At 44.2% G+C, this 23,626-nt stretch overlaps 1 protein-coding gene across 1 annotated transcript in view; it reads left to right on the top strand.

Annotated features, from left to right (window-relative positions):
• The window catches only part of LOC142254348 (mucin-2-like), a 156,295-nt gene that overhangs the window by 44,916 nt on the left and 87,753 nt on the right, over positions 1-23,626 (top strand). Inside the window, exons 8-13 of the mRNA XM_075325394.1 lie at positions 1,140-1,260; positions 3,710-3,851; positions 5,248-5,361; positions 8,784-8,853; positions 14,446-14,583; positions 16,374-16,538. Of these exons, the coding sequence (XP_075181509.1) occupies positions 1,140-1,260; positions 3,710-3,851; positions 5,248-5,361; positions 8,784-8,853; positions 14,446-14,583; positions 16,374-16,538 (750 nt within the window). The remainder of the gene's footprint in view (positions 1-1,139; positions 1,261-3,709; positions 3,852-5,247; positions 5,362-8,783; positions 8,854-14,445; positions 14,584-16,373; positions 16,539-23,626) is intronic.

The following is a 23,626-nucleotide window of genomic DNA, read 5'->3' as shown; positions in this document are numbered from 1 at the left end:
CATCGTGCTCCATCCCCCATGCTGCGCACCTCCCCATCGTGCTACATCCCCCATGCTGCGCACCCCCCATCGTGCTACATCCCCCATCGTGCTACATCCCCCATCGTGCTACATCCCCCATCATGCTACATCCCCCTTCGTGCTACATCCCCCATGCTGCGCACCCGCCATCGCGCTCCATCCCCCATGCTGCGCACTCCCCATCGTGCTACATCCCCCATGCTGCGCACTCCCCATCGTGCTACATCCCCCATGCTGCGCACTCCCCATCCTGCTACATCCCCTATGCTGCGCACCCCCCATCGTGCTACATCCCCCATGCTATAATAGTTCTCCTATTATACTCAGAGAGGAGTATAATAGGAGGACTGTAATAGGAGGAGTAGTCCTGGGGGGAGAGGAGTATAATGCCGGCTCCCTGCACACGTGTACCGGGAGCCGGTGTACGCTGGTAACTATGATACACATCGGGTAACTAAGGGACCTTAGTTACCCGATGTGTATAATGGTTACCAGCGTTCACGGGCTCCGTCAAGATCCAAGCATCGCAAGGTTATGTCTGGCGCTGCTGGGATCGTGACGGAGCCGGTGTACACTGGTAACTATGATACACATCGGGTAACCAAGGGACCTTAGTTACCCGATGTGTATAATGGTTACCAGCGTTCACGGGCTCCGTCAAGATCCCAGCATCGCAAGGTTATGTCTGCGATATGCCAGGATGTTGTGAGTGTGTGGATGTGATGTGTGAGGTGTGTGTGAGAGTGAGTGTGATCTGATGTGTGTGTGTGTGTACTCACCTGGGAGTCGGAGCTCCGTGTCAGTTGGGCCAGAGCGAGTGTGCATTGCGTGAGGGGGGCGGGGCCTTCAGAGAGCCGGGGCGAGAGGCCAATCCGTGTGGGGGGGCGGGGCCATGGCGAGCCCAGCGGCCAATCAGCTTTGTGTCACCGTAAGGACACAATTTTGGAGCATGACAGACAGACAGACAGACAGACAGAATAAGGCAATTATATATATAGATGATATTATGTGGCTCGCAAAAATCATTAGGCTTTTAGCTAACCATGATCTACTAATAATTTGGAACACTAAAATCCTCGAAAAAATCCACACTAATATTTCTTATTTATTATATCCAGGCACAATAATTGATGATGTTACAAACAAAGGATGTATTCAACCATCTGAATGCAGCTGCAAGTACTCAGGAGTAACTTATTCTACAGGGGACCAAATATCTCCTCATTCATGTGAAAACTGGTAAAAATATACGAGTTAAATATGTAAAAAAAATTACAGTCTGTAGAAAAAAAATGAGACTGAAGGAGGTGTTTTCCAAAGTCAAGCGCATACCTTAACCACACTTTTTGGTTTGCCATTCATATTATTTTGTGGTCATCGTCTATACTCTGTCAGACTGTAAAATACCAGGAGTGTACTAGGGAATAATGATACAATCTTTTAGTCTTGGGTAAAGGTTGGGGAATCCACTAAGCAGCTTCTTCCACTGAAAGTGGCACAGTGAGTCTCCAGTTCTCACCACCCGGTTAGCCGGTGACTGACATTAAAGACTCGGTGAAGCTGATTTGTCATCTGAGTTGCTCACATCTCAGATGACTTTATCATCGGCTTTTCCACAGCACCCTGCAATGCTCTGCCTATAATTCACTACAAGATTTTACTAAGCTTTGCCTCCATCATCTCAGTTACTTTCTATGCAGAGTGCAGCAGTCGAGATGACTTTACCATCAGCTGCTGGGCTCTACAAAGGCAAGAGACTTAGCTGACAAAGGTCAGTGTAATAAAGCAGTAGACGGAGAAGGAAAAACCGGGCACAGCTTCCAGCCGGCAATTAATATAGCGTATCACCTGTCTCAATAGACGGGAAATCTTCTTTGCTAGTATGGAACTGCCACGAGGGGTGCACCTCACAAGAAAACTGGAAATCGGTCCATCATAAAAATAGAACAGAGGGCACTCACCACTTGAAGGCAGAAATCTTGTATTTACTTTTTACATGGAGAAGGCATAAAAGGACGGAGGGGAGAGGGACCGACCACACACGGACGATCATGTGTGGTTGCTCCCTCTCCCCTCAGTCTTTTTATGCCTGCTCCATGTAAAAAATAAATACAAGATTTCTGCCTTCAAGTGGTGAGTGCCCTCCGTTGTATTTTTATGATGTCAGTATAATAAGTTATTGAACGTGTGGGCACTTTCACTTCCAATAGCTTATTATACTGGGCCTTATCATCTCAGTCATTTCCTATACAGAGTTTAGCAGCTTATGATGAAAACATCTTGACTGCTCCAATCTGTAATGAAAGTGACTTAGATGACAGAGGAAAAGCTTAGTAAAATGAAGTAAATTGAATCTTGTGTCTGCTGTAGACAAGCCAATGATAAAGTCATCCCAGATTTTGCAGGAACAACTCAGATTATATTCTGGGGAAGGAGGGGCCGGGCTTGGGTCCAGTCAGAGCCATATTACACAGAAAGACCAGGATTACAATCTGGGGAGGCTTTCACTTCTTAGATTTTAATGTAGATTTCCATACTGTTAATGAAAAATTAGCAGACACTGAAAAGGTGACATGAAAAATATTGAACATTGTGTTAGTAAAGGCCATTTAAATCAGTTACATGAGGATTTTCTTAAAATACATTGCTTTGCTTGGGGGATAATGGGTTTAATACTGCACTGGTTGAATAGACTCAGGGAATCTTAACAATCCATGAGTTAGAATGTGCAAAATACTAGTTTATAAACTTAAGGTTATTATTTACGATAAGTCCATCTGGGCATTATCAGAGATTCTTCTCTATAGGAGTGTCCTGGGAAACAGGAACATGCAACCAGAGGGTCAGAAGAGCATGCTTTTTCCTGTGAGAAGTAATGTTAGATAGCCCTAACCTATACATTTATTGTACAGTATACATCAGAGCTGAATGTTTATACATACACCTCCACATCTCGTCCGTAGGGTCAGTGTTCGAAGAGTGTCAGAGCTGTGTGAGAAGCCCTGTAGTTGCAGACATGTTTGTAATCACACTCAGCTATATTGTCTTTCCTCACCCCCACACTAACTGCTGTAAATGGAGATCTTAAAGTATTTGTAATGACAATCAGCTTTGCAGTCTTCCCTCCACCTCCTCCCGCTGACTACCGTGAGAGGAGATCTCAAAGTATTTGTAATGAAAATTAGTTCTGACCTATATTTCACAGTCGATCAAGGCTGAAAACAAGGATGTCTATCTATCACATTTCTTAAAACAAATAATGTTCTTCTGGCTTTCTGGGGAAGTGTTCTTTTTTTCCCTGCATGATACTTCCTGCTTACATTTGGTCAACATTATACAGGGGAAAGTATACACAATCCCAGAGAAGGAGAAGAATTTCTGGTAACTCCCAGTTGGGGTTATCATAAATTATAACCTAAACTTTATACATTAATATCTCAGCACCGCAGGTGAGAAATTACAAATACTTTTTATTTACAGCTACTATTCCATGATGTGGCAGTTAAAAATGCTAAAACTGTTAAGAGGTTCTCTTTACCTGTCCCTTTCTATACAGAAGGTCTCCACACAAAAAGATATCCTTTTTTTCTTTCAATTTCTTTAGAAAAAAAAGAATACACTTTATTATCACTGCACCGAAGCATATTTTCTGAGCAACAATGACACTAAAACTTTCTCTCTTTAACAGTACCTGTGCACAGGGAAAATGGAATTGCGTGAAAACGTCGTCATGTCCTGGCTCCTGTGCTGTGGAAGGTGGATCCCATATCACAACTTTTGATCAGAGACTTTACACCTTTCATGGGACATGTTCCTATATCCTTGCTCAGGTAACTGCCTTAATAATTATTGGATTACACAATAATAGTGTATGTAATAGGTATTCAAATAATGTAAATGACATTCATACGTCACTTACGTTTACAACTAATTTTATAGTTCCCCAAAATTTAAATATAAAATGCTTTTAAAGAGGACATGACACTTGCCATAAATACTGTACATAATCTACCTCCTCTCCAACCACCCAATGTAAATGTTGCCATTCTCCTTGCTTTTATTTTATTCTTCCACCCCTGAATTCCTCAGAAAATGTTCCCTCTCTCTTGTCTATAAATCTTGTCTTTATAACTAAGTGGGTTTAGTCCACAATATTCTCTATGAAATATTTTTGAGGGCCAAGCCCAATTGGATAAAAAGACAGGATTTATATACAGGGAAGAAGGGACCATGTCTCAGGAATAAATAGTTACTGGAATACAAAATAAACTATGCCGGATTCTGGGGAAAATGGACCAGCTTGATGTGAGAAAACTTCTAGCGAGTTGCCTAGATATTTGAGCTGACACTCTCTTGACTGTGTTTCTGTTCTGCCTTGTAAAAGAAGAACTCCCATCATATTTTTTACTGTGTTAACAAATTGCAATCATCATATTATATAGCACTGTGTACTTACAATTGCTCATTCGCCTTTCTGCCCAGTTAATTCTTCTTTTTTCTGCTTTATGTACAAGCATGAAGTCACTTTTCCCTGCATAAGTCATCCCCCTTTTCAACTCCTGACCAAGCTGCTCCCTCCTTCACCGTCATTGACTTTTGCAGTTAAAAGAAACTTCCTGTTTCTACATAGAGATTAGAAGGATTCAGCTAGTCCGTTTTTAATTATGTCATGTCATAGACCTAATAGAAAACAGAAGAATTAACTGGGTAGAAGGGAAAAATGAGAAGTGCTATATAATATGATGACTGCAATATATTAAGATATAAATTTGATGTAAGTGTTTCTTTAATATTTTGTAAACTTGACTGTCTTTGTCACCATTCATTTCCATCCACGATACCATTGCCTTCAACCAATGAAAACCTGTCATCAAAAATATATTTTACAATTTTATTTTACATCATTGTCAATCTTACAATTTAGCATTTCAATCCACCACTTCCATCATCTCATTAATTTCAATGCTAAAAAAAATATTGGATGCCAGATCAACAGCTGATGATGTTTGTGGCATACGAAAAGACATTTTCATGGTCATCAGAAAATAAAACATTTTACTGAAATTGCATTCAGGCTAATGAATCAAATTAATCATTAAGCAGGCCATTAAAATAATGCATGGGTCTATCATTAATGCCCTCTTAAAAATGATTAGCTTACATGTAAATCCTGTTGCCTGTATGTAGTTTTTGGTTCATCCACTAATTGTCATTATTTTCTTTCAGCCTTGTATTGCCTCCAGATTCGCTGTCCATGGAGTATTGAAACCTTGTTTGAATTCGGATGAATATGAGACTTGTCTATCACAAATCTACATAGCTATAAAAGAACCTGATAATGTAAGTATCCTCAGACATTGACAGATATAACTTAGTTCATCTTAAATTACAGTGATGGCGTATTGCTAGCGTAATACCATATTGTTATGATGACGGCTCCTTCGAGAACAAACAGCCAGCAGTACTGCCAAAGTAGAGGTAGCCCTTAGGCCTCTTTCACACGTCTGTGAAAACCACGCACGTTTTGCATGGATGTGTAAAAGGTGCGTATGGCCCTCAGTGTGCCGTATGTTCTCGGTGTGCTATCCGCGATAACACATGGAGAACAGGAACTTTCTGCTCACCTGTCCTGGTCGCTGCTGTCTGTGGTGCTGATCTACGGTCTCCGGCCCTGCCGACTCCCCGCTGCTGCTGCTTCCGGTCCTCTGTGCCATATATATACAATGCGCATAACGAGCGGTGGTCGGAAGCTAGTGAAAGCAGTGCCAGAGACAGCAGTGCTGGAGAAGGTGAGTATAGAAAACGTTTTTATTTCACAGCTATGCGTGTTTTCTCCGGTACATGTCACACTGATGTCACATGGATCACATCCATGCGGTCCATGTGACACCCGTACTGCCGTAGAAAAAACGGACAAGTCTAAGTGTGGAGCACACGAACACATGTATGCTCCACACGAACACACGGTCCATGACAAAACATGCACGTGTGCGTAGACCCATTGATTTTAATGGGTCTTCGTGTGCTCATGTCTTCGGTACTTGTGAAAACGGACGTCACACATACCAGAGACACAGATGTGTGAAGGAGGCCTTGAAGCGAGTGACACCAGATTTTGCAATAGAAACTTCAAACATTATTAAATATCTCTTAGACAAGATGAGCCTGGTATATTTCCTTTGAAAATCCAATCTAGTAATAAAATGAGCACATAAGGAGTCCAGCTATAGAAAAAAATATCTGTATTAATTCTCACCCTACCAAGCTTGACTGACAGCCGTAGCTTGTATCGAGCAGTGAGAATCTCAGCAGTAGGAAAGATCCTGAAGAGCTGTCAGTGCACCCTGGCCCAAATGAACGCAGGCATAGCCCTTTTGCAGGTTCATTCACAGCTGGATGGTCAGGAGTCCAGACCACCAGTGATCATGAAATATTGAAATACTGCATGCCATAATTATCCAAGGGGAACCTGTTATGTTGAAAATGGTATTTGTTCTGTAGGTAGGATGGTGTAGAGCAAGAGGAGCTGATTTACTATTTTACAGAATATTTTTCCGCAAAACTTATATTTTAGTCATTGATATCCTTGGTGTTTGTAGCATATGAGTGCAGTGGGCTGCCCAATTCAGTGATTGACAGTCTTCCCTGTATGCCTGCATATGTAGACATAGCTGTCAATCACTAATAGGACCACCCACTAGACTACTATACGTACAGACACCAGATATTTCAATGAATAAATTACAAGTTTTACATATTTTTTTCCAACACACCTCTATATAATTCTATTCAACTTCTCCTACTCTATACCATGCTTTCCACAGATCAGACTGCATGTACAATATGATGGGTTTCCTTTAAGATAGGGAAATTCCTTTAACTGACTAAGTGTTATTGCACTTTCGCTGTGTTTAAGTTCCAGTGTTTAGGTTCTAGTGTGGGTTTAGGATTACAACTTAAAGGGGTGGTTCACTACTCTGCAATAGTGGCCACATCCCCGTGAAAGTGATAGGGAAGGCTTTTTTCAAATACCTTGTTTAGACAATTTGGCCTCTGAGCGGCGCTATTGCCATCTGCTCATCCCCTTTAAGTGACCCTCGGGCTCCATGAGCTCTGAGATCCGGTGATGTCAGGTCAACTTCCACTTGACCTGGCATCACCGAGGCCTACTCCATTCTCCCTGAGTGACTTGCCTGTAGCCAGCATTTCATCACTCGTCACAGCCCTGCAACTCCATGATCTCTCCTTCACTACAGAGCGCTGCAAGCAGGAGCGATGCTGGGCTGTGACGAATGGTGAAATGCCACCCACAGTCCAGTCACTAATTTGCATACTTCCCAGGGGGCAATGCTCTAGAATCACTGCGTTGAGAAACACGTGATGGTGTCTCCGCAGTGGATATGTTGATCTCCCTAAGGTCAACAATACTTGCTTAAGTAGTCTTTTACTAGGCATTGCCCCCACTAGCCAGTTTCCTACTCCACAATGATGAGGGGCAAATACCCCGAAACAGCTGTCTGTGGATGGATACCATGTTTGGTATTGGTGGTCTCCTTGACTGGAGACTGCCCTTCCCGTGGTTGTTCCTTCCCGGTGAAAGACCTGGCTAGTTTCCTGCCAGCGTTGAGAAACACGTGATGGTGTCTCCGCGGCTTTCTTGTTTGCATACTTCCCAGGGGGCAATGCTCTAGAATCACTGCGTTGAGAAACACGTGATGGTGTCTCCGCAGTGGATATGTTGATCTCCCTAAGGTCAACAATGCTTGCTTAAGCAGTCACTAAGGAAGACTGGGGCCGGCCGCTGTGATGTCAGGTCAGCTGGAAGTTGACGTGACATCACCGGATCTCAGAGGAGATCACTTTATGGAGAGGAATGGACCGCAATAGCGATGATCGGAGGTAGAATTGGAAGAACAAGGTATTTGAAAAAAGCCTTTCCTATCAGTTTTACAGAGATGTGGCCACTATTGCAGAGCAGTGACCAACCTCTTTAATTTATAGACCAAGAATGCTTTAGTCTAGCTTTAACCATATCATATCAAAGTGTTAATACCTAATCATAATCAACATTATTATGAATATTTGAGGTTTACATTGTCCTCTATACAATTTGCATGGCTAAATCTTTCCTTCAGTTTAAACGACAGTTGATCGTTAAAGGGATTCTACAGGAAAAAAAAGAAAAAGGAAAAAAAATGTAATTATGAATGAATTCCAAAAAAACTTTGAGCCAATCATTCAGTGATTATTTTGAAGTAATAATCACAATAGTATAAATGACCACCATATTATTACAGTGTTAGAAACCTGCCCCAAACTCTTACCAGTACATGTGCCTGCGAGCATGAGCAGTTTGTTTGTACACTGTATAGGTTACTTCCAGGTCCCAACAGTGGAGCTCACTACTGCACATGCTCACTGGCAGCAGACCGGTGCTAACATTCTAGGACATGTCTTTTGAACAAGCCTTTGAAATGTTCTATCACATTTAGCTCCTTAGATGTATCGAATGGGATTCGCTAATTAAAGGTATTTATGAATTTATTCCTAATAACATGTTCCTACTTTATGTCAAATTCCTTTAACAAGCCTTGTTGAGTTTGTGAACCCAGCCAAAAGGGCAACCTTCACTTAACTGTCATGTGAAGCCGTAGAAATATAAGATATACTAACGTCACTGTATTAATTTACCTGTAGATTTTCTGACTACAAACTTTTTTATGAGCTTGTGGTTCATCTACTTTTTTTGCTCTATATTTCAGAAACTATTAATCCAAAGCAATGGAGATATGTTACTAAATGGTCAGACTTTTAGTTTACCCTATGATAATGGTGAGAAATTACAGTACATTTAAGAGTATAGAATGTCATTTACACTTTATATAGACAGTGATAGAGAAAAAATGTTTAAAAAATGGTCCTAATCAGTTATTCTTTCACATATCATACATTTTCAGCATTTCTGTGGGATAACTAAGGCTTCTATCTAAAGAATGAGGTCTGACATGTGCCTCTGTTAGTTGAGAAGTGGCTAGAATTCCTATTAGAAGATAATTCCGACCCTCTCTCCACTGACAGAAGCGCCAACAACGCCCCATTCCTTTGGTGAATATGAACACCTATAGAACATGTTAGAATTTAAGGTAAAATTCATACTAATCAATTGAATGAAAGATTTTGTGACTTTTCTGAGTGCTTTACCCTTTCAGCTCCCACAAATATCACTGAGACTAAAGCGGGCTTTACATGCTGTGACATCACTAGCATCAGCTTGCGATGTCGAGTGCGATAGCACCCGCCCCGTCGTACATGTGATATTGTGTGATCGATGCCATAGCGAACATTATTGCTACGACAGCGTCACACGCACATACCTGCCCTGCGATGTCGCTGTGGCCGGCGAACCGCCTCCTTTCTAAGGGGGCGTTTCGTGCAGCATCACAGCAACGTCACACAGCAGGCGTCCAATAGAAGCAGAGGGGCGGAGATGAGCGGGACGTAACATCCTGCCCACCTCCTTCCTTCCGCATTGCTGGTGGAGGCAGGTAAGGAGATGTTCGTCGCTCCTGCAGTGTCACACATACTGATGTGTGCTACCGCAGGAACGACGAACAACATCGCTAATAAACAGAAAACGATTTTTTATTTCAGGATGACCTCTCTGTGGCAAACGATTTTGACCGCTTTTGCGATCGTTTAAGAACGCTCATAAGTGCCACACACTGCGATATCGTTAATGACACTGAATGTGCGTCACAAACACCGTGACCCCGACGATAATTCATTAACAATATTGTAGCGTGTAAAGCCCGCTTTAAGGCCGCTTTACACGCTACGTTGGGGTCACGGAATTTGTGACGCGCATCCGGCCGCGTTAGAGATGTCATTGCGTGTGACACCTATGAGCGATTTTGAATCGTCGCAAAAATGTTCTAAATCGCTAATCGGTGACATGGAGGTCCCTTCCCAATTATCGTTGCAGCTGCAGGTACGATGTTGTTCGTCATTCCTGCGGCAGCACACATTGGTATGTGTGACACCGCAGGAACGACGAACATCTCCTTACCTGCGTCTGCCAGCAATGAGGAAGAAAGGATGTGGGCGGGATGTTACGTCCTGCTCATCTCCGCCCCTCTGCTTCTATTGGCCGGCCATTTAGTGACGTCACGGTGACGCCTAACGGACCTCCTCCTTGAGGGAGGGATTGTTCGGCAGTCAAAGCGACGTCGCTGAAAATGTATGTACATGTGACGCTGCTGTAGCGATAACGTTCGCTACGGCAGTGATCACCACATATCGGCCGTATGACGGGGGCGGGTGCTATCATGCTCGACATCGCTAGCAATTGCTAGAGATGTCGCAGCGTGTAAAGCGGCCCTTAAGCCTGCTTTACACGTTGTAATTTTGCATACGATATCGTATGCAATTTGCAACGCCCCCATCGTATGTGTGGCATGTTCAATTTCAATCATGTTCAATCGGCACGCACAAACGATTAACCCCCGTCACACGTACTTACCTTCCATACGACCTCGATGTGGGCGGCGAACGTCCACTTCCTGGAATGGGAGGGACGTTCGGCGTCACATCGACATCACACGGCAGCCGGCCAATAGAAGCGGAGGGGCGGAGATGAGCGGGACGTAAACATTCCGCCCACCTCCTTCCTTCCGCATTGTCGGCGGGAGCCGCGGACGGAGGTAAGCTGTCGTTCAATGTTCCTGGGGCGTCACACACTGTGATGTGTGCTGCCTCGGGAACATTGCACAACCGCACGTTCAATCTTTGAGGAATGAATGACGTGCGTGCGATAAACGGATTTTCGTTCAATCGCAATTGCACGGAGGTTTTACACGCTACAATCATACTTACGATGACGGATGTGCACCACTTATGACGTGACCCCGCCGACACATCGTAAGATTTATTGTAGCATGTAAAGCGGCCTTTAGTCAATAGCATAACTGCAAACAGCCAAGTGGTGTGAAGCCTGACTTAGACCAATGTGATATTTTTCAGTATTTACCCAATTTTAAGACCCTCTGATCTGATATTTAATACTATGATTCAAAGAGGCTGTACTTCATTTTCCTCCTGACTATACTTTCATAAAAACTTTTCCGAATCCGCCAATTTCAACATGACTGGCTGACCAGCATGTTTCATAGTGTTTAAGGTTGAAGGTAGACTTAGGTCCATCGAGTTCAACCCATGACAGTGTTGGGCCTCCAAACTCAAACCCAATAGATGATACCAGGGGAAAAAGAATGATCAATACATTGAAATTTCAACAGCTATGGTTCTCAAGGAAGATAAGATACAACCAGAGGATACTGGTAGACACTTCCGCCTTTCTCTTTGTTGAAAACACATGAAAACTCGGCTAAGATGAACTCTCATCTGTTTTGGGGAGTAGGGAGAGATAATTGTCTGTCAAACGACCTTCAACTATGTGTGTTATTTCATGCCAGAGTAAAAAATGGCCAGGTATAGCCGATATCATGCATGATAAGAAAAATATTTGATACAGCCATTGGAAAAAAGCCAAATAATCCACTTTTTGGTGGTATAAGATAATAATGTATGTAAAGAAGACTAAATTTCAAGGCAGGGTACAGTGCTGTCAATGTGACATCACAGTCACTGCCAATTAATAGAGAGAGGGCAGCTGTGGAAAGGCAGTGCTAGACTTTTGGAGGCTAAGTAAAGCTCAGCTTAATACATCAAGGAGCCTGTGGGATAAAAATAGTTGAAAGAGAATGACCCTTTTAAAAACTCCAGACATAGTGGTTGTATATCGGTCAAATACGCCACCTTTGCAGGGCCGACTGACAATCTGATGTGTATGAGGGCCTCCTGATGGTCCCTCAACATCAGTAGAACAGAGATCAGCAGTTGAAAAATCAACTCATAACTGTAACGTTTGGGTTTGTGCCAAGCACCGGATCTCTGGGTCTCTGACTCAAACATAGACTTTAAAAAAAAAACTGTGTCCAAGTTCAGGTGCTGTTCATATTCCAACCACTCAATAGAGCATTGGAGTCCTCCGGTACACTCGGTGCGTGCAGTCTCTAAATGGCTCTCATTAGGGGTATAAAACGTTTTCAGATGATGTGTCTAAAAAATAAAAACTCGCCCTACCCGTTAAATGATCTGTTTATGGCTGGCTGTATGTGGACGGAAAGTCAAACTGCCCAGTCTTTGACTTTTATTATACTCGTTGTTCCAATTGAGCACATTAGTTCTCGACTTATATGGGGTCAAGCTCAAAGATCAAGTTCAGGTCAAGTCTGGGTGCTGAACTGAACTTTTAACCCCTTCAGCCCTTTCCATTTTTGCGTTTTTGTTGTTTGCTCCCCTTCTTCCGAGAGCCGTAACTTTTTTATTTTTCCGTCAATCTTGCCATATGAGGGCTTGTTTTTTGCGGAACAAGTTGTACTTTTAAAAGAAACCATAAGTTTTACCATATGGTGTACTGGAATACAGCAAAAAAATTCCAAATGTGGAAAAATTGAAAAAAAAAGTGTGATGGCACAATCGTTTTTGGGATGTTTTATTCACGGTGTTCGCTATATGGTAAAACTGATGTGTGGGTATGATGCCTGAGGTCGGTGCGAGTTTGTAGACACCAAACATGTATAGGTCTACTTGTATCTAAGGGGTTAAAAAAACTCACAATTTTGTCCAATAAAAGTGGCGCACGTTTTGCGCCATTTTCCGAAACACGTAGCGTTCTTATTTTTTGGGATCTATGGCTCAGTGACGGCTTATTTTTTGCGTCGAGCTGACGTTTATAATGGTTCCCTTTTTTTGTGCAGATGCTACATTTTGATCGCCTGTTATTGCATTTTGCGTAAAACTTGCGGCGACCAAAAAACGTAATTTTGGCGTTTGGAATTTTTTTGCCACTACGCCGTTTACCAATCAGATTAATTGATTTTATATTTTAATAGATCGGGCGTTTCTGAACGCGACGATACCAAATATGTGTATATTTGTTTATTTTTTAACCCTTTCATTTTCAATGGGGGTAAAGGGGGGTGATTTGAACTTTTAGGTTTTTTGTTTTTTTTAAAACTTTTTTTTTTACTTTTTTTTTATTTTACTAGTCCCCCTAGGGGGCTATAGCGATCAGCAATCCGATCGCTATTATCTATCTGCTGATCACAGCTATACAGCTGTAAACAGCAGATTCAGTCACTTTGTTTTTCCCTCTGCTCTCGGCCGAGGGAAAACGAAAGTGAAACATCATAGCTGCAGGCGTCATCACATGACCCTGTGCTACGATGGCAACCACCGATAGTCACGTGATAACGCACGTGACTTCCGGTGGGGGCGGCGGTAAGTAAAAAACATGGCCGCGCGCATTTAGATCTTGCTGCCAGACAGATTTAAGGGGTTAATGGCCGCGGGTGGAAGCGATTCCACCCGCGGCTAGCAGGCACACATGTCAGCTGTTGAAAACAGCTGATATGTGTGCCGACCGCCGCCGCCTGCCCGCGGCAGGGGGCGGGGCTTAACGGGACACGCTCCATGACGGATATATCCGTCCATGGTCATGAGTCCTGCTGGACCTGATGAACCTGCCCTCTACTCCCTAACCTTTTGTTTTTTTTCAGGGATACCTGGGTGCAGCTTTCTCCTCTCTCCCAACTGAAAACACGAACGCTCGAATGAGCTGAGCACTTATGTAAGGGTACGGTTCCATGCGCATATAGCTTCCGATGCAAGAGCATTGGAAGAGATATGCTAATGACACTCTGCTGCAAGCGATCGTATCACAGTTGCGGAGAAGAGGGATGGAGCACTTTCTCCCCATCTCCTCCACTATCTGTCTCTGCATACATTGCACTGTGCTCAGATTACATGCGAGTGCAGTGCGATGTTTCACACAGTCTCATAGACTTGTATGGGGGCGCGTGAACCGATAATCGCTGACAAAAGCAGCATGTTGCGATTCATTCCGCATGCCGCTATGGCATAAGAAATCAATCGCAGATAGACACTGCCCCATACTTTTGCACTAGATGGAGAACAATCAGATGTTTCGTGCAAAACACAAGTGGAACTGTACCCTAAGTGGGAGAGTTGGAAGAACTAGCTGTCTGTTGAGCTATTTTTCTGTCCGACAGCTATCCAGTGTGGTCAGCTTCAGGTCTAAATAGTTCATTGAAGACCAAGTTTACCTGTTGCCTTTTTAGATCATCAGATGTGAACTGTGAATGAATGAAAATAATTCAAAATCACATTTATTAGATTTTAAGACATGCCAAAATCTGCTATAAATGTATGATGGTCAGAGACAAGCCTAGCATTCAGATACTAGTCAATTCACTAGTCAATACTAGGCATTCAGATTCAGTCAACAGCAATTAAAAACTGAATTCAAATTGTCATATATTCATCTTGTATTTGTGTACTCAGGTTTCCTGATGATTTGTATGCCTACGTCATCGTACATTATTGTAACTATCGACATTGGTGTTCAAGTGGCAATTAAGCTCTCTCCGATAATGGAGGTTTATATAACTGTGGTCAGTTCTTACTTTGGGCTTATGTGCGGTAAGTTTGTAGTCTATATTAGAATATTTATGCTCAACAAACAATTACAATGAAATTTATTTACTCCTTATAGCGTTCATTTGGGAAATAAGGTAGATGGAGTTCAGCCGCATAAGGCGCCACTTAGAAAGGGAACGTATGTTTCCGAAGCTCCTAAGTTACAGAAATAATGTAGCTCGCTTTGCTACACTGACACTCATTAATTTCTATAGGAATTGCGGAAACCATGTAGCTCAGCTGCTCTTAACAGTTTTCTCAGACGCTCATCAGACATAGCCCCTTTTAGACCCTTACTTCACTGCCAGTACAACGTATGCTTTTAACAAACACTAAACTGAACCCATAAAAAATAATTGTGTGATGAAACATTCTTGTATTTTCCCTACGGACATTGGGCTGTATAGTGGAAGAGGTGTGGTGAAGTTAACCATACATAGTAGATACATTTTTTGACAATTTTGATGGGTCCAACTAAAGTGTTAGATGGCTGTTCCAAATGTTCCTGCTGGCAGACGTTAGGGTAGAAAAAAATGGGGCAAGTTACATTTTTACATGCCCGCGATCAAGGAGGTCTCAGCTCCGGGTGTTTCATATGTTCAAATTTTTGAAATATTATAATGGCATGTGAAAAGTGAAGAAACAAAAAGAAGTAAACTGTAATACTTACCAATATGTGACAAACATCTAGGTCACATATCTCAGAGGATCTGTAGTTTTGAAAAGCCCTACTATCGGGGTAAATCCAGATTAAAACCTCACAAAGGGACTAAAAAATGTACAAAAAAAGCTAAAAGAAAAGAGATTATAATGTGATGTTAATACTAACAAATATATTTCTTACCCCCAAAAAAATCCTCATAATGTTCAATCGACAGCTAAATGTCAGAATATGTCGACAAAAATCTATTTTTTTTCTAGTTTCAGCGGCTTTATTTTTTAACATTTGATAAAACATAAAAACATACAATGTCGGTATCTGCATATTCATGCTCTCATGCCATCCCATCAAACTATTTATCTTCTTAATATATTGCAATTATCATATTATATATCATTGTGTACTTACAATTGCTCATTTTGCCTTACTACCCAGAAAATTCTTCTCTTTTCTCTGCTCTATGAAGAAACAGGAAAAATAGGTGGTTTCTTCTCTTTGCATGAATTATTCCCCTCTTCAACTACCAACACAGCTGCTCCTTCTAACTCCTACCAGGCACTTGAAAAGAGAATTATTTTTCTACATAGAGCTAAGAAGGATTCCCCTAGTCACTTTTTAATCACATGATGTCATAGTCCTAATGGAAAAGAGAAGAATTAACTGGGTAGAAAGGTAAAATGAGCAAATGCAAAAACACAGTGCTCTATAATATGATGATTGCAATATATTAAGAAGGTAAAAACTTTTTTCTTGAAGATATCATTTTTACCAAGCTGTAAAACCAAAATCTGGCTTGACGTATGTTTTTTCTTCTAGTCCGACTAATATATATATGGCATAAGGTCACCCAAAAGCAGTGTGAAAGATTGGTGGAAAGCATCTAAGACGCTTGAAAGCTGTGATTAAAAATCATGGTTATTCCACAAAATATTGATTTCTGAACTCTTCCTGAGTTAAAACATTAGTATTGTTGTTTTTAAATGATTATTATTTTCAGTAAATAAATAAAAGGAAAGAGGTTATTGCATATGCGTCTGTATATGGTAGAAGAGTGAAGAAATATATTAAAAAAAAGATCAATGGTTAACTGTGAAGATTTATTGACCAGTCCTATTTTATTTGTATGGTTCAGGTCTATGTGGAAACTTCAATGACCAGCAATTAGATGACTATGCTATACCAAATGGGTTGTCAGTGCAAGACCCGGAAACTTTTGTAAATTCATGGAGAAGTGATCTGAAATGTCCAAAAGCCATAACTGCTGTTATGGATCCATGCGACATGAATTTTCAAAAAGGTGAGTAAATAACATATAAAGATGCTGTGATCCAATATACTGTACCTTGAACTCAACATTCTGGTAGATGATGAATGATTTCATAGACACATTCCTATACCTATGTGATGTAACAACTGCATTTATAACAACTTTCCAAAAAATGTGCCAGAAACAGGGACAGAATCTAGGGTATCAGGGCAGATTTGAACGTTAAGGTATAAAGTACTGTATATTAGGAGATTAAATAATAATACATTTTATACATGATAGAACATTTTTGTGTTGTTGGGCACCCCCTTTAAAGGCTACCACTGTTGATCTGCAGTGGTTTAGGGCTGTTTCACACATCCGGTATTTTGCCGGATTACCGGATCCGGCACACTCCAATACTGTGTTAATACTAGAGATGAGCGAACCGGTCCCGGTTCGGCTCGAGGTCGGTTCGCCGAACGGAGGTCCCGTTCGAGTTCGGCTCGTCGAACGTTCGACGAACCGAACTCGAACTGCATAGGAAACAATGGCAGGCAATCACAAACACAGAAAAACACCTAGAAAACACCCTCAAAGGTGTCCAAAAGGTGACAAACAACTCACAACACATGGGAAAGTGACAAGGACATATACTCATGCGAAAACAAAAGAGCTGGACAAGGAAAAAAAGGAGGATACACAGATATACGAGTATATGCAAGGAAACATTGATTCCATTATTGTGCAACTTGAGCCCTGCTCATTTTAGGCTTCCAATCTGGATAAATTGCCTGAGCTCGCCACGTACGCCTTGGGGATCTTGTCGTGTCCTGCAGCCAGCGTTCTCTCGGAACCTGTCTTCAGTGCTGCTGGGGGTCTGCTGGCAGATAAGCACACGTGTCTGTCCACTGACAATGTGGACATGGCTCTCAGAGGACTTTTCTTCCCCTGGGTCAGCCAGGGGAGGCGAAAGGCACGCGTTTTTTTGAGAGTGCTTCATGCAAAGCATCTTTTTCATTTTGAAAAGGGGCATCAACTGATGTCAGTCAAGAGGGGTGTGTGTGGCCCAATTAGTGGCAACGAGGGAGACTGTGGTTGGAGTCCCCTCGCTGTGTTTCTAAAAGAACCAAAATGAACAAATCATGGCTCTCAGAGGACTTTTCTTCCCCTGGGTCAGCCAGGGGATGGGAAAGGCACGCGTATTTTTGAGAGTGCTTCATGCAAAGCATCTTTTTCATTTTGAAAAGGGGCATCAACTGATGTCAGTCAAGTGGGGTGTGTGTGGCCCAATTAGTGGCAACGAGGGAGACTGTGGTTGGAGTCCCCTCGCTGTGTTTCTAAAAGAACCAAGATGAACAAGTCATGGCTCTCAGAGGACTTTTCTTCCCCTGGGTCAGCCAGGGGACGGGAAAGGCACGCGTATTTTTGAGAGTGCTTCATGCAAAGCATCTTTTTCATTTTGAAAAGGGGCATCAACTGATGTCAGTCAAGTGGGGTGTGTGTGGCCCAATTAGTGGCAACGAGGGAGACTGTGGTTGGAGTCCCCTCGCTGTGTTTCTAAAAGAACCAAAATGAACAAATCATGGCTCTCAGAGGACTTTTCTTCCCCTGGGTCAGCCAGGGGACGGGAAAGGCATGCGTATTTTTGAGAGTGCTTCATGCAAAGCATCTTTTTCTTTTTCAAAAGGGGGGTCAACCGATGCCAGTCAAGTGGGGTGTGTGTGGCCCAGTTAGTGGCAACGAGGGAGACTGTGGTTGGAGTCCCCTCGCTGTGTTTCTAAAAGAACCAAGATGAACAAGTCATGGCTCTCAGAGGACTTTTCTTCCCCTGGGTCAGCCAGGGGACGGGAAAGGCACGCGTATTTTTGAGAGTGCTTCATGCAAAGCATCTTTTCCTTTTTCAAAAGGGGGGTCAACCGATGCCAGTCAAGTGGGGTGTGTGTGGCCCAATTAGTGGCAATGAGGGAGACTGTGGTTGGAGTCCCCTCGCTGTGTTTCTAAAAGAACCAAAATGAACAAATCATGGCTCTCAGAGGACTTTTCTTCCCCTGGGTCAGCCAGGGGACGGGAAAGGCACGCGTATTTTTGAGAGTGCTTCATGCAAAGCATCTTTTTCATTTTGAAAAGGGGCATCAACTGATGTCAGTCAAGTGGGGTGTGTGTGGCCCAATTAGTGGCAACGAGGGAGACTGTGGTTGGAGTCCCCTCGCTGTGTTTCTAAAAGAACCAAGATGAACAAGTCATGGCTCTCAGAGGACTTTTCTTCCCCTGGGTCAGCCAGGGGAGGCGAAAGGCACGCGTATTTTTGAGAGTGCTTCATGCAAAGCATCTTTTTCTTTTTCAAAAGGGGGGTCAACCGATGCCAGTCAAGTGGGGTGTGTGTGGCCCAGTTAGTGGCAACGAGGGAGACTGTGGTTGGAGTCCCCTCGCTGTGTTTCTAAAAGAACCAAGATGAACAAATCATGGCTCTCAGAGGACTTTTCTTCCCCTGGGTCAGCCAGGGGACGGGAAAGGCACGCATATTTTTGAGAGTGCTTCATGCAAAGCATCTTTTTCATTTTGAAAAGGGGCATCAACTGATGTCAGTCAAGTGGGGTGTGTGTGGCCCAATTAGTGGCAACGAGGGAGACTGTGGTTGGAGTCCCCTCGCTGTGTTTCTAAAAGAACCAAGATGAACAAGTCATGGCTCTCAGAGGACTTTTCTTCCCCTGGGTCAGCCAGGGGACGGGAAAGGCACGCGTATTTTTGAGAGTGCTTCATGCAAAGCATCTTTTTCATTTTGAAAAGGGGCATCAACTGATGTCAGTCAAGTGGGGTGTGTGTGGCCCAATTAGTGGCAACGAGGGAGACTGTGGTTGGAGTCCCCTCGCTGTGTTTCTAAAAGAACCAAAATGAACAAATCATGGCTCTCAGAGGACTTTTCTTCCCCTGGGTCAGCCAGGGGACGGGAAAGGCACGCGTATTTTTGAGAGTGCTTCATGCAAAGCATCTTTTTCTTTTTCAAAAGGGGGGTCAACCGATGCCAGTCAAGTGGGGTGTTGTAATACTTATATATGTTCTGAGGATTTCGATAGCGTAGGGCAATGACAATCAGAGACGAGTTCTTGGTACAAGATATTTTATAATATGTAACCACGGATACACAACGGAAAACACAGCAGTACAAATACACACAATACTTTCCCAAAACGGAGCGAAGGGAATTCCCGGGGCCACGCACCGGACTCCCCCAGGGAGACCACCAGAGCGAACCCCTATACAGGGACTGTCCGGCAATCACCCCGGAAGGCCTAAATGCGCAGCAGCCGGGACACAAGGGGCAAACGGTAAAAGTCCAGGAGTGTCCGTACGGGATGAATGTCCAGAGTGGTTACGAACCAGAGAGAACCGGGCAGAGTGCTAACCGAAGATGGCAGACGGAATCCGGGCACAACTTGAGAAACCGGGTAAGGTCCAGAGTCGGTCGGTCGGTAGTCTTTAGGAGGATCCAAAGGCTAACAGGATTAGCAGCAGCAAAGCAGGAGCACACAGCAAGCAGTATACTCAGGCACTGGACTAGGTTTAGAGGCGGCCTTTTAAGCAGCTGGACAGGAAGTAGGGCAACAGAACAGTAAACTCCATGTTAACTGAGGGCAAGCTTTTTCAACAGAGAACTGGAAAACCCAGAAACCTGACATTACTCCCCCCCCCAGAGACGGCCTCAGGACGGATCAGGACCTGGCTTGTCCGGGAAACGTCGATGAAACTGAGCAATCTTCCGGGGTGCCCGAATGTTACCCACCGGTTCCCAGGAATCGTCCTCGGGGGCGTACCCCTGCCAACGTACCAGATACTGAAGCCGACGACGATGGAGCCGGGAGTCAATAATGTCCTCAACCACGAACTGCTCCTCGCCGTCGACCATCACAGGCGGAGGAGGAGGCACAACACGACCATGAAACGTATTAGGGGAAACGGGTTTGAGGAGAGACACATGAAAGACCGGGTGTACCTTTAGATGGTGCGGTAACCGTAGCCGACAGGCCACAGGGCTCACGATCCCGGTGATCTTAAACGGACCGATGAATTTTTGTCCCAGCTTCTGCGAAGGAACACCCAATCTCAGGTTTTTGGTGGATAACCATACAGAGTCCCCTACCTTGTACATGGGTGCCGGTTTCCGGTGAGTGTCTGCCGACCTCTTGTAACGCTCCTGGGCCGTAGCCACGGTGTCCTTTAGAACCTCCAGATTTTGTCGTATTTCTGTCAATCTGTCCTCCACCGCTGGCACCGAAACCGCAACCGGTGACCTAGGCAAAACAGTCGGATGGTAACCCAGGTTAGCGAAAAAGGGCGTTACCTTAGTGGAGCTGCTCTGAGTGTTGTTGTAGGAGAACTCCGCCAACGGAAGCATCTTCAACCAATCGTCTTGGAGATGGCTGACATAACAGCGAAGGTATTGTTCCAGGGTTTGATTTGTCCGCTCGGTTTGCCCATTTGTCTGAGGATGGTATGCAGAAGACAAACAGACATCAATCTGGAGTGCCGTACAAAACCCCTTCCAGAATCTAGATGTGAACTGCACGCCCCGATCGGAGATGATCTCGTCTGGTACCCCATGCAATCGGAATACGTTCTGGATAACCAAATCCACTGTCTCTGCGGCTGAGGGAAGACCGGTACACGGAATGAAGTGAGCAGCTTTAGTCAATCGATCCACCACCACTAAAATGGTATTATGCCCGCCTGAGACTGGCAACTCCACAATAAAATCCATGGAGATAGACCCCCAAGGGCGAGATGGCACGGGTAACGGTTGGAGGAGTCCCGTAGGAGCCACACGAGGGACCTTGCACCGGGCACAAACCACACATGAGTGGACATAGTCCTTCACGTCCTTTAAACAGGTAGGCCACCAGAAAAACCGGCTCAGAAATTCCTGCGTCTTCTGTACCCCCCTATGACCGGCCAACACGGAGTCATGAACCAACTTGAGAACCCGAAGTCTTACGGCCTCCGGGACATAAATGCGTCGCTCTCTCAACCACACACCATTCCGAAGAACAAGAGTTACATCATTCGGGGGGGCGGCAAGAAATACGTCACCATCATAGGCCAGCTTGATGTCCTTCCACAAGTCCTGGTCCTGGATTACTCCAACGAAATTGGCATCCGATAACACGGTCTGAGACGGGGTTCCAGGCACGGAGTCCACGGCGTGGATTCGGGACAAGGCATCGGCTTTCCCATTACGTGAACCTGGACGGTATGTAACGATAAAATTGAATTGGTTAAGAAATAGGCTCCAACGGGCTTGCCGTGGAGACAGGCACCTGGCAGACTTAAGAAATTCCAGATTACGATGATCTGTGAGTACTATCACTTGCTGTGCGGCTCCCTGTAAGTGGTGTCTCCACTCCTTGAAAGCGGAAATAATCGCCAATAATTCCTTGTCCGCAATGTCATAGTTCCTTTCTGCAGGGGACAACCGGCGGGAAAAGAAGGCACACGGATGCAAGAGACTCTTGTCCCCGGTCCTTTGAGACAGAATGGCCCCTAATGCATAGTCGGAAGCGTCAACCTCCACGATAAAGGGAAGTGCGGGATTCGGATGTACCAATATTGGCGCTGAGGTAAAACATACCTTGAGACGATGGAATGCTTCCTGGGCCTGGGCGGACCACACAAACTTCTGTCCTTTTTTGGTTAACAGAGTGATGGGACGAACAATCTCTGAAAAGTTACGGATAAAGCGTCGGTAAAAGTTGGCAAAACCGACAAAGCGTTGTACCTCTTTGATGTTTCCCGGTTCCGGCCAGTCGAGAATGGCTTGTATCTTGCTAGATTCCATGTTCAGTCCCTGAGGAGAGATGACATAACCTAAGAATTGTATTTGTGAGCAGTGGAACTCGCATTTCTCCAGTTTAATGTACAGATGGTTTTCCCTCAGACGGGTAAGTACGGTCTTAACGTGCTCCTGGTGTTCCTGTAAAGAATCAGAAAAGATTAGGATATCGTCCAGATAGATCACCATGAATTGGTCCATGATATCCCTAAAAATATCGTTAACTAGATGTTGAAATGCCGCGGGAGCGTTACAAAGTCCAAAAGGCATCACTAGGTACTCAAAATGTCCGTACCGACATCGGAACGCGGTCTTCCACTCGTCTCCGGGACGTATACGAAGCAGATTATATGCCCCACGGAGGTCTAATTTGGTGAATATTTTTGCCTGTTGGACCCTCTCCAATAGCTCAGGAATCAACGGTAACGGATACCGGTTCCGGATGGTTATCTTATTCAGTTCCCGATAGTCAATACAGGGTCTCAGAGTCCCCTCCTTCTTTTTCACGAAAAAGATGGGTGCCCCTGCGGGTGAGGTAGACGGACGAATAAATCCCTTGGCTAGGCTTTCATCAATATACTCTTTTAGTGCTTCTAGCTCAGGTGCCGCCAACGGGTAGACATGACCAAACGGAATCTCCGCCCCTGGGAGTAAGTCTATGGGGCAATCATACGGTCTATGCGGGGGAAGCCGATCAGCTTTTCTTTTGTCGCATATATCAGCGAAGTCACGGTAAACCGGGGGTAAAACAGGTACCTGTACAGTGCCCTCCGTATTTGATGTTACTGGAACCGGAACAGTTGGACAAATGGTCGGACCACTCTGCGGTGGGAAGGATATTTCTTTGGTCTCCCAATCGATGACAGGATTTGTAGACCGTAGCCACGGAATACCTAAAATAATCGGAAAATGAGGAGAAGAAATTATCATGAAAACAAGGGTCCCCTGCTGACCTGGCTTCATCACGCATTCGAGCGGTACGGTTTCCCGATCCACTGGTCCAGAGATTAACGGAGATCCGTCTACCGTCTCCATGGTAACCGGTGAGGATCTTTGCTGAGTCCGGATACCGTGTTTCCTGGCAAAGGAAGAGTCCATGAAATTTCCCCCTGCCCCAGAGTCTATCATTGCAGAGGTAGGAATTAGCTGTCCCTCCCAACGGATCTGAATGGGGAGTGAGCAATGGGTATATTTCCCCTCTGAGTCCTTCGGTGAGGTAGACATTACCGTCAAGGGAAACACCGCATCCAAGTGTCCACTTGCCTCAGAGATATCGGACTCTGCGTCCGTGTTGTCACACTCTGCCATGGCT

Source organism: Anomaloglossus baeobatrachus, chromosome 10 (assembly GCF_048569485.1).
Source record: "Anomaloglossus baeobatrachus isolate aAnoBae1 chromosome 10, aAnoBae1.hap1, whole genome shotgun sequence".
Classification (NCBI taxonomy): domain Eukaryota; kingdom Metazoa; phylum Chordata; class Amphibia; order Anura; family Aromobatidae; genus Anomaloglossus; species Anomaloglossus baeobatrachus.
The sequence above is the reverse complement of the archived record's forward strand: the minus strand, read 5'-3'. Positions and strand labels throughout refer to the sequence as shown.